This window comes from Mytilus galloprovincialis, chromosome 13, assembly GCF_965363235.1.
Source record: "Mytilus galloprovincialis chromosome 13, xbMytGall1.hap1.1, whole genome shotgun sequence".
Classification (NCBI taxonomy): domain Eukaryota; kingdom Metazoa; phylum Mollusca; class Bivalvia; order Mytilida; family Mytilidae; genus Mytilus; species Mytilus galloprovincialis.
This window is the reverse complement of record NC_134850.1, coordinates 54,028,467-54,040,890: the sequence shown is the minus strand read 5'-3', so window position 1 is coordinate 54,040,890 and position 12,424 is coordinate 54,028,467. Positions and strand designations below refer to the sequence as shown.

Here is a 12,424-nt window from a genome sequence, read left to right as displayed (position 1 = left end):
TATAGTGATATATCATAAACGTACGTTCCTGTTACCAATGAAATATAGAGAAAAGTAAACTAGCTTATGAGGGATTTATTTGATGTTGGGTTTATTTGAAAGAGAGAAAAAATGCCGAACAATATGAATTGCTATCTTAGACTTGCATTACTGGAGGTAATTTTTACAACCTTTGGAAAACCAATTTTTCGAGGCATTTTTCAGTACTACCTGGAAAATTTGCAAATAATCTTTTATTTTACAGAATGAATATATATAGAAGTTTATTCTCCTGAAAACCATCTAATTGGCTACGTAAAACAAGCTTTAAATTTTATCTAAACCTTTTCTTAATAACCTAAAATTTCTTTTGAAAATGGTAACAGGAGAGACAAAATATTGTACCACCTATCAAAAAATGTTTCAAGATATTCTTGTATGACATTATTAAGATTGCATCTTTTAGTATGTTGTTTTTTTAGTACTGTTTTTTTCTATTTGCTTATGTAGAGGGTTGTTTAAACTTTTAATAATTTTTTCAATTTCAAAATTCAACATTTTTGAAAATGACCCATATATCAGTTGCCTTTGATGTGTTTAATAATAATAAAATAAATCTTTAAAATCTGAGGTAGGCACCATATTTTTTGGATGGGGACTTGCCAAAATAATAATTTATGTATTGGGGACTTGCTCACAAAGTCACAAGATTATAAAGGTAATATTTAATACTATGAAAAAGAAGAAATACTGTAATGTAGATAAACCATTTTAAAACTACATAATTTTTGTCGACATATAATTATGAAAATTTATTTGTGATCAATTATTAAATCCAGTATGTTGCTACATTTCTTATTGCTAAATTTAGATGTGTGCTTCACCATTTGTTTTCCTGGTTTAATTGAATAAAGAATGTGTATTTTTGTATTTGCCAAGTTTTGTTTTATCCAGTATTTTGTAAAGAACTTTATATATGACATTTTATTTGCTAGGTTGTTTTGAATCCAGGATTTGGTTGTGACATCAAAAGTTACAAACATTTCCCAAGCCAGGTACAGAGTGACCAGTTACAAGTACAGATACCCCATGGAACTTATGTTGGATCTTCTGCCCCATCATCAGAGCCATCCAGTCCTAGAAAGATCTTACAAGGAGCTTCCTATGATAGATTGACTAATAAACCAGTCAAAGTAGAAAGTTATACTTCCTATGGTAAGTTTTGTAGATATTTTTTTTTTTATTTATCTGACCTTTCAAGTTTATCTCTGGATGTTTGTTATTAAACAAAAGATCAATTAGGGTCCTTTTGAGTTTGGAAAAGTGATTCTTTCAGTTTCATAATAAGTTTTCATTTTGAGCTACTGCATTGCAATAATCAAAACTTTTCCCAACTTACTAACAATTTTTTAAATAACAAGGATTATCTCCCTTATATCATAATTCATTGGTCTTGACAAATCTTCGAACTATGAATAATTCTCAGAATTAATAGTTTGTACACTAGTAAAAAAACTAAAAGATTTGGGAATTATGTTCTTTCAGTAAAGACAAAACTTAAAGATTGGAAACTAAATCCACCATATTGAACTTTATCATATGTTTAGTAGTAAATACAGTAGTTTTGAATATTTGATAAATAGCCTGCTGTTTAATCCATATTGCGCAACTTTGATGCGCACCCTTTATCGCATACCCTTTATCACACCCCTACCCTTAATTGCATACACTTTATCACACCTTTACCCTTTATCACACCCCTACTTTTTTTTTTTTTTTTTTTTACATAGTCAGTTATTATTTTTTTATTTTATTTTTTGCTTAAGAAATATTTTCCCTCAAAATAGGTACGGTCATTCGGGCGTGACGCAATTTATAGAATGACGTTATTGTTTGGTATGTACATGTGACGTCAAGAACGTCAAGTTTTCCTATTTTTTGGCACACTAAAATGCAACTATAAAAAATACAAAACACACAAAAAAATACAATAATAAACAAAATATTTTTAAAACAACAGCACGCAAATTGTAAGGTAACCCAGGTTCTTTGGATAAATAATTGAGCAGTTCTTTTAAGGCTTTTTAACAAGACAAAAGTAGAACTGAAGGTAACCCAGTGAACAGTTAATATAATATAACTCTCCTGTTGAAATATTTGATAAAGCGTTTAAAACATTGCAAAATCCGTATCACATGCCGTATCACCCTCGACCAATATCATCCCTCGGGCTTAAAAGGCCCTTGGGCTGATATTGGTGTCTCAGGATGATACGACATATGATACGGATTTTGCCATGTGTTATTCTCTATTTATTAAATTGGCACAGGAAAAAATAGATATTTTCTTAGTTCGAAATTGGATTGCTGCAGTTTCAGTTTAACAAAGTATAATTATTGTTATTCTCTAATATGTCTCTCTAAGTGAAAAGTAAATCTTATTTCAGACATTCCTTTTGACTATGGTAAATTTATTATATTGTATAATACCTTGTATTCATATTGTCACCTGTATCTTCATTGAGGGAATTTTAATAATTTTCATACATATTTCATCATCTACTTTAGTTTTTATTAAAATGCTTTTTGGATTTTGGAGGCATCATTTTTTATCCGACCTTTGTTTAAAATTTTCAATATGAAAAATAAATTTAGGATCTTGTATTAAAAATCTTCTCTTCTGCTATTTTTTTTTTTTGGGGGGGTGACAAATAAAAAAAAGTTCAATAAATGTTAACTTTAAAAAAAAAACACTAACAACTGTGGCTATTAGATATCTTGTGACAAACAATTTTGACTTGTTTATTTTAATTTTCCTCATTTGAGGAGTGGTAAAAAGAAAGATTAATTTTTAATTGGTTTATGTCAAAGCATGTGCTTGAATTTTGAAGCTTATTTTGAAAATAAAAAAATTCTAAATATGGAAACGATTTAATATCCAACAAATGCTTTAAGTAACATTGGTTTTATTACCTGCATGTATATTATATAGTTCTAACGAGGCAACTGGTTGCTTGAAAATTGTAACAAATCTCATGCTTTGAGATGTCAAATAAGAATAATATTCAAATTATTTAAAACAAATCAGTAATAATTAGAATATTGAAAAGAAATCTCAAGTTGTCTTTATATTATACTATGATTTAGAACTCATATAGGTATTGATTTATTTCGGTGCTGATCATTCAATAAGCATGAAAATTATGCATGAAAAGTAGTTGAAAATAAAGATCTGTCTATTTTAACCAATTGAAAACAAATATGACAGAATAGTTTCTGGTGAAAAGACTGCCTCAATTTATATATGATTGGCAAGTGATTAATTAATAGGCCATTCACTGTTGATTAAAATCTGAAGGATAATTATTTGGTAGGTAATATGATACCATTAAGAGCATACATTTGTGAATGCTTACAAATATTTTGGCTTGTACACTTTTATGTTGATTCAACTCTTTTTGAAACATACTCCATAATTTTTATGCAGCCATTCCTAGTGGAGATGAACACATAAAAGGTAATACACCTTAGGCTTTATACTAATTTATAATATAGTTTATATTAGCTTCATTTAATTTATATTTATGTAAATAATTGGAAGGAGAGTTGTCTCATTGGCACTCATACCACATCTTCATTTATACATGTAGTTGTAATTGTGTTGTAGGCTTCAGTATATATAGTTACCACATTTTAAAAAGACATAAAAACGTTTTATTTGGTTTATTTTTTAGTCCAGTGCATGTACAAAGTTTGTGTCAGGAGTTCACATCATTTATTTAGTCTTTTTAATTTGTAAATTGTTGACAACTATGATTAGGACAACATTACACAGATTTGATCTGGAGGGTTTCAATAGTTGTGAAGCCGATGGAAATTAATTTCAAATAGAACTTGGTAGTTGATGGTTATTACCAAAGATGAGCCTTATGAAATTATGGAAATAATGAATGATATAAAAGAATACAAAGTGCTTCTAACACCCCCATACATTAATTTCTATGTCCCACATAGGGGCATCATGTTTTTGGATCTGTGCATCTGTTCGTTTTTTCATCCAATTGTCTGTCTTTCCGGCTTAGGTGAAAGTTTTTGGTCAAGGTAGTTTTTCATGAAGTTCAAGACCAATCAACATGATCAACTTACACATGTTCATTATTATATGAACTTTCTAAATTTGCGGCCAAATAAGTGTTTTGAGCCCTATTTCATAGTCCACTAAACATAGAATATGATAGTGCAAGTGGCACAAGTGGCACACCCACATACTATGGACACATTCTTGTTTAAGTGCAAGTGGCACACCTACATACTATGGACACATTCTTGTTTAAGTGCAAGTGACACACCCACATACTATGGACACATTCTTGTTTAAGTGCAAGTGGCACACCCACATACTATGAACACATTCTTGTTTATGTGCAAGTGGCACACCCACATACTATGGACACATTCTTGGTTAGCAGGATTTAGTCTTTTGACAAAATGTATATATAAAAACTGTTAAGCTTCAATGATCATCTGCCCAATATTCTTTATTTTTGGGATACGATTGCTGTCAAGCAATCTGTAGACTTTTACCGTTGACTCATGCTTCATTCCCTCACGTCATTCGTTTTATTCTAAACATTCAGCAACACATCAGATTCTTATGATTGTCTTGCTTTAAAAGGTAAAAACAAGCAAAAGGATTGAACATAAACAACTTTCCTGTAATGTTCTTCTCAAAATCTTCATGTGTGATATTTTCCTTGACTTATATGCGTGTTTTTAACAACACGGAAAATCAGAATTAAACAGTATTTATATTTAGTGTTTTTATAAATTTAGAAACACGTCAGACGGAATACCCCAGTTTTGATAACTTGCGAGAGTTCTCTGAATTCTGATCGATAATTCTATTTCTGTCATAGGAACTGAAGTGGAGTATTTCTATATTTTACCATTATGAAACTGATATTTGATACTGTACTCTCATTAAGAAATGGAGAACCATTCATCAAATCATTTAATAAACGTTCTTGTTCCAAATCGCAAGTCGCGGTTTGTTTATGTATTAATGCACATGCGTATAGTTTTCCTGATTTCAAAGGGTATCAGATTGAGTGATTCCCCGCTTCATTGATTAATTTGAAACTCATGGGATTCTTTCTATGTCTGTCTGCTATTGAGGGTTATTTTGTTGCATAATTTTAAATCATATGCATAATTTAAATTAAAATAAATGCTTCATCGGAAAAATTACCTATAACACCCCTTCAGCCGAAATGGAGTCTTCCATATTATCGTTTCGAGTTGTCTCTCTTCCTCCGGAAGTATTCGTCATGAAAAATTAACTTGTTAATGCCGATAAACGTCGTATTATATTAAGAACGATCTCAATTTAAACAGAGGAGTGTGTACGGAAAGGAATCATGCCCTCTGACCCAAAGGAACTTCAATATTTAAAGAGTAAGAAATGGGGTTCCTCCTAAACTGGTCCGCCGTTCTATATATAGCTTCGCACTGAAGGTCAGTGTAGCGATAAGTGAACACAACAGGGGTCCAGTTTAGGGTTCCTCCTAGAATTACGGTGATAAGATACGGAAGCAAGTTAACTCGTACCACGCCATTCGTACCAAAAAAGTTAACTTGTACCACTGGGAAGTCGTACCATTCAGAAAAATATATTAAAAAATATGATGTTTTATGGGTTTTTGTTTGTAAACTTAATAAAAATAAAGTTGAATTACTTGAATTTTATACAGGATTTTAATGAAAATTTAGACAAAAATAAAGAATGTTTTTAAGCATTATTGTTTAAACTGATCTTTCAAACTAGAACATAGGCGGATCAAGGGGGTCAGTCAGCGGCCCCCTCTTAGGTCAGTCAGCGGGCCCCCCTTAGGAAAAGTTCTAGATCCGCCACTGTAGAACATAATCCAAAAGAAAGTTAAAACATTGCTTTAACTGTACCTTAAATTGAATATATATTTAAGTTAATTAAAAGTCAATTAAAAATATTGTCTATTGTCTATTAAAGCTGTAATCCATGATCGCAAATTGAATGCCATGTTTACAATTGTTGAAAGCCATGTGTGCTTTTTTGGCGGGAAAATTCCAGACCCCTTAACAGGAATCAGTTACATTTCATTGTTATTTATAGACAGTAAAAATAATTTTGGCAATCATTTTGTCTAACTGCAAAGATTTAATTATTAATGAAAAATTAATATTTTCTTCGGGTGAAACTGTTAATACTTTAATTATCTACATCTGCCACAGTATTTTCTATCCTATAGACAAGGAACATTAGCTGCAAATTGGTCATTGTACTTTCAAATTATATACATTTTACAGACTTAAGAGGTATTGAGTGAAAGTAACGTATATCATGTATATTCATCATTTAACACCATTTAAATGCATTTAAATAAGTTGGTAAGTGTTAGCAGTGGTACGAGATTGCATTGGTACAAGCTTTTTTTTTAGTGGTACGGGATAACTATAATTCGATAAAACACAATAAGTACATGGCTCATACACTTGTAACCGGGATTGGCTATTTTTAAAGTTGAGTGACTATTCAGATTATTACATTTTGCATGTGCAGTTGAATTAGTTTTGAAAATAATACTATCCAGCTGTACCAGGGTTGCCGGCCAAAAATGCTTGACACTCACGCATGTTCATGCTTTTTTGCGGCAGTGTCCTTGGATCTATTTTTTTCCTCTTTGATCTTTTCAATTTTGACCAAATCTCACGCATTTGCTTAATGAAAATTTGGCAGAACTGCTATACATGGGTCAATGAAAACTGTGGCAATCGTATCCCTCAGAGCATTCTGCTCTTTGATTCTTATAACAGCTTAACTACAATTTAAATAAAAGCATGAATGAACCAATACTAGTATAGATGATGTCTTGCATGTTTAGATATATATTGATTTAAAGTTGATTTGCTTAATCAGATAATGCCAATTTGCATATTTTAATTATTTGCTTAATTTTCTTCTTCATACTGCACACAATATTTTCATATTTCCAGTCTGAAATGACCCTGACATTCTTAATTTTGAAATAAGCATACTTAGGGACCACATCAAAAAATCAATGAAGGATAAAAAAAACTTAATTCAAATAGTTTTGGGGTGGGGGGATCAAATTGCTGCAAGTTTTGGATAAATTGACATTAATTTTACATATTTTTTATTGGTCAATCAATTTTTCTTCAATTAAGTTAAGAGGGGGGTAGGGGGGTCAGTGAAAAAACTATATGAATTAAGTTTTTTATCCTTCATTGAACTTTTGATGTCGTCCCTTAGCATAATAGAATTTTTATTGGAATGAATTTACCATACTTACAAAAATTGACTTCCAACATGCATATTTCTATCATTGTTTGTTTTTATGACTTTCAGTTTCCCATTCATGAATTCTTCTGTAGAATAGTTTTATTCTTATGACATTGTTCTATGACACCATTTACACGGATTGACTTTAGGTCACTCATTCTTAATATGCATACGATGTGGGAGTTTATGGAAACAGCCCAATCAAATCATGATATTGCGATCAGCTGACATTCATTTTACCATGGGTTTGTACTCAATATGTTTGAGGAACTTTATATAAGAATGTACATATTTATTCCTTATATTTATAGAAGCTATGAAAGAATTCCAATATTTTCTGTTTAATATAATATCATTGGTAAACAAATGAGTGACCTATAGTTGCTTACATTCACATCATTGACCTATAGTTGCTTACATTCACATCATTTGGACTTTGGTTGATAGTTGTCTCATGGCAAACCACATCATCATATTTTAGGATGGGTTAACTCTTCTATAAATAATTTTATATTTTACAGCTAGTGGATATGATAGTAGTAGAGATAGAGATCTTGGTATGATAACACCACCACATACACAGATGTCTACCATTCTACAACCGGTAGGACTACCTCACTATACACATGGGGTTACTGGTCACCATGTATTGACTGTTAAGGCATTCCAAAAAGAACAGGTAATTATGTAACCTCCCATGAACACTAATAACACATCCAGTCTTCCATGTTGATCTTCATGTCAATCTATAGTTTTATTGGAAACTGACACTATCAGCGGCATGTTTCCTATACCATTGACCAGAACTGGAAGTCGATTTTATTTCCGCCTACTGAACTCGGTTTCATATTTACTATTTTACATACTAACTGGAATCTGCTGGTATGTAACACTACACTGGTTTGTATTAGCTTAAGACCCTTTCAACATTAATGTGATAGGTATATTAAAGGCTCTTTTACAAAATGATGGAACTGTTTTACTTTCAAAGTCGTATTATAGTGATATCTGTCATGTATGGATTTAGACTCTCACCGGTTAGTTTCTTCTTTTACACATGCTTTTTAAACTTCCTTTTTAAACATGCACAAGTTTCTAAATCATGTTTTAAGTGAATTAAACTTATTTTAACAATGATGAAGCGTTCTAAAATCATTTACAAGCAGTTTCAGCTTCTGTTTGATGATGGAAAACAGGTTTTCCCAAGAAAATACCGCAAACGATCGCTCAGGATTTGAAATTACCGGAGTTTCATTTTAAGGTTCATCATAACAAACGGACAAATATGGCTGTATTTACATGCCAAAAACTACTCTGAGTACAGACTTACCTGTGAAGTTGGAAAAGTTTAATGCCTAGCATCCACTAGATATATAAAAGTTAAATGCATTTTCTGTTTAAGAAAGATAAAATCTCTTGGATTTTGATGGGCATTTTTTTTCCTTCATGCATAAGTGTGAAAATTAACTGAGTTGTGGTACAACTTTGAGATGCTCCCTCAGGTAAAAACAGGTTTGTATTGTTTTGATTGTCCTTAATTGACATGGACAAAAGGTATCTTCACAACTTTAGGTGAGTTAAAGAGTTTATCTGAGTCAGTGAGTGGACAGTATCAAAGTAATTCAGGTGTTTGTTTATTTTTTCACCTTCTGCAGAAAGAAAAAAAAATGCCCATCAAAAACCAAGAAAGATTTTATCTTTTTTAAACACAAAATGCATTTAACTTTTACATATCTAGTGGATGCAAAGCCTTAAAACTTTCCAAACAGCACAGGAAAGTCTGTACACAGAGTAGTTTTTGAGGTGAAGATATGGCCATAATTGTCCATTTGTTATGATGAACCTTAATAGACCTTTTCTAACAGTAACAATCAGTTTTTTTACCTAAAATTTTGTGGGGAGAAGGGGATTCAGACTGTGTACCAGTGCAAACTATACAAGCCTTTCTACGGTATTTATTTGTACAAAAAAAAAAACAACCAATAGTCAATGGATACTATAGATCATTCAGGTAGTCTTGACCTATTTATTTGTACTAAAAAAAAACCAGCCAGTTGTCATCTTCACTTCACACACACACATATACGAATATCAATTATATGCTTATGAGACATGTTGCAATGTTAAACTAATTACGGTATGTGAAAATCAAGACTTACATAAAAAATATCCCAATATTAGAGACAGTGGTGTCATTTTTCCTCCGAACTTTCAGCTCTTTGATATACATATAAGGTTAAGACAATTACGATTTGCGAAATGTCCTTTATGACAGACAATGAGTTGCTTACTTAAAAAAAAAGCGAATCAATACTTGCCTTCAATTAAAACTATACTTCAAAATATCAGGATAAACAATCTAGCCTTTGACTCTGCTCGCTCAGTTTGGAATAGTTTGAACTTGTCAATTTCAGATATAAAAAAGGTATCATTAAAGCTTGTCTGATTACAGGAACTAATCTTTTACCTTCATTAAAAAGTGAATATTCTGGAGGAAAAAAAGCTCCAACCTGAAAATCCTATGGTTTTAATGACGAGGATGACATGCATTTCTTGCTGAAATAAACATTATTGGTCTTCAATCTTGGACATGCGCATTTAAGATTAAGCGGAGATTGTACAGCTAATAATTGACTGCAGTACTATGTTTCTGTATTTTGGAAGGAAATCATTATCAATATTCAAAGAAAAAAATTGCATAAGATATACAGTACAATTTTCGCGAAAGCCATCCCAAACTCCATACACCGAGTTTTTTCCTGGTGTGACACCAGGAAACTCCGACATCACTCCCTAAATTCTCGGAGAAATTTTGGAGTATTCCCTCCGACTTCCGCGTAAATCCGTTACCTTTTGTTTATTGTATTAGCGACATCTCTCCCAGTCTGGAGTGACGCGGTGTCACACCAGGTAATTAATTGCCCTAATCCTTCTGATCTATGCCGGCACGCGACAGTCAAGGTATGCGAGATTTCTAATGTAATTAAACAATTGTATTTCCTGTCTATTGATTATCAGTTTATATCTGATTGCTTGAAACAAATGAAAGATTAAAATCAAAATCAAAACGTTGTTGTTAATTCTTTTAATTACTCTGTACATTTAAATCAATTTTTAAAAACAACTATATTTGATTTTGACTTCCGTTTTTTATCAGTAAATAAATATTTAATTTACTAAAAGAGATAATATTGTGTAACAATAAACGGAGACTAACGCTGAATAAATTAGGGTAGTTTAAAGAAAAGTGACACGTCTCAAAGTTTTTTATACAAGTAAAAAAGAAAATATTATTCACTATCTGTTATGCAAATAAGTCTACGCCCTTTCCATTTTACGATTACAAAATAAAAGTTTTAAAAAGCAAAAGGTTGTTGTTAATGCTTTCAATTGCATTAAAGTTTTATAACAAAAAAATCTATACTTGATTACAAATGTATGACCTCGGGTTTTTTTTTATCGGTAATTTATATAACTTACGAAAAGAGACATACTTGCGTGAAAATTAACGGAAATTAACGCTGAAGGTATAAAATGTGAGAAAGAAAGAAAATTACGTGTCTTAAAACTTGTATATGCAAGAAAAAAAGAAAATACTTTTCACCATTCATTATGCTTAATAAGTCTACGGCATTTTCTCTTCACGATTTGTTAGCATTACTTTAGGATAAATAATACATTTCGGCTACAACAGGAATACTTCTTTAGCTGCATCAACTCGTCGTTGCATAATATTCATTAACGCACAATGAATGTAAACTTTTGTGTTGTATTTAGAACAGTGATCTTTAAATATTTTTAAAGCAATTAATTGCCGTGGAAAGACGATATGCATCTCAGTGATCAACAGTGCATAGTTGAACTTGAACTTGACTTTGCTCACAATATTGAATGCTAAAAATATTGACATCAATTTTGTCCACGAGATTTTTATTTGGCGGGAAATAGTATCATGTAACAGTAAACTCAGGTGACCTTTCTGGATTAAACCGTGGGAAAATTCATTCAAGGTTTAAACTTGCTTTGTAATGATTGACATAAATTTGTGTGCGTTAAGATTGAGGCTCTAGAAGGTACTTTTACAATTGATTAACCGGATTCTAAATTGTATTCCTTTTCTGAATTAACCAACATCAGCCTTTTATTTTTACGTTTCTCAGTCAACAGAGGACATAAAACCGGACATTATTTATACGTCCATAGTCAACACTATATATTAATGGTAGATGAAAACAGGATGCATATCGTTCAGTTCCTGATGGGCGTTGGTAGAGATCCTCTGTGAAAATTTGTCGATCGTAAAAATCCGATCCACATTTTTTTTTACATATTTCTTTCTTGTAGAACACGATATAATTTCATTTAAATATTCTATTTTATAATTGTTGAAATACTTCTTTTTATATTTTGCCGAGGACTTTTAACGAGCAGTAAAATACGGATTGCGCCAATCCAATTTTATTTTAAATAATTAAAGATCAATAACAGATCATAACGGATAAAAAAACTCATGATTTTTTTTCTCCATATATTTAAATATATAAAGGTTGTGATTATTGTGTTGTGTCTGGGCGGCGAATGTATCTCAGTATTTATGAATATAGAGCTGCCACATTGCATACAAAACTATTTGTCACTTTACAGTTTCTTTTTTAAATTCAAATATTTCAAGTCGGTAATCTACCGAGGTAGTGAAACATAATATTTTACATTTCAAAATAAATTGAAAGTAACAGAGTTCACTTGTTGATCCGATAAATTAACTCTTGGGTTTAATTTAGATTGGACATATTACCGTAAAAAACATCATTTTGTTTTAAGCCAGTTGATATTAATTATATGATATTGAACTATTAATGAACCGAATATTGCTCACTGAGTAGGTCATAAAAGGTTCTAATTGTGGTAAAATCGTCTTTGTTGAAAAAACAAAAATTATGACCTGATCAGACTATAATGAAAATACAAAATAAGTGTTTTATTCGTATTTTTATACGTTTGTACGTTGTATGTCATATGACAATGACATGGGCATATACATACAAGAATAATTATCTTATTTTAAATAAAAATGTCACACTTTTATTATCTGACAATGAAAGGACTTTTA

At 31.2% G+C, this 12,424-nt stretch overlaps 1 protein-coding gene across 1 annotated transcript in view; it reads left to right on the top strand.

Moving 5' to 3' along the window:
* Positions 1-12,424, top strand: part of LOC143056663 (multifunctional protein CAD-like) — an 82,250-nt gene that overhangs the window by 55,626 nt on the left and 14,200 nt on the right. Inside the window, exons 34-37 of the mRNA XM_076229822.1 lie at positions 975-1,194; positions 2,426-2,443; positions 3,466-3,495; positions 7,836-7,993. Of these exons, the coding sequence (XP_076085937.1) occupies positions 975-1,194; positions 2,426-2,443; positions 3,466-3,495; positions 7,836-7,993 (426 nt within the window). The remainder of the gene's footprint in view (positions 1-974; positions 1,195-2,425; positions 2,444-3,465; positions 3,496-7,835; positions 7,994-12,424) is intronic.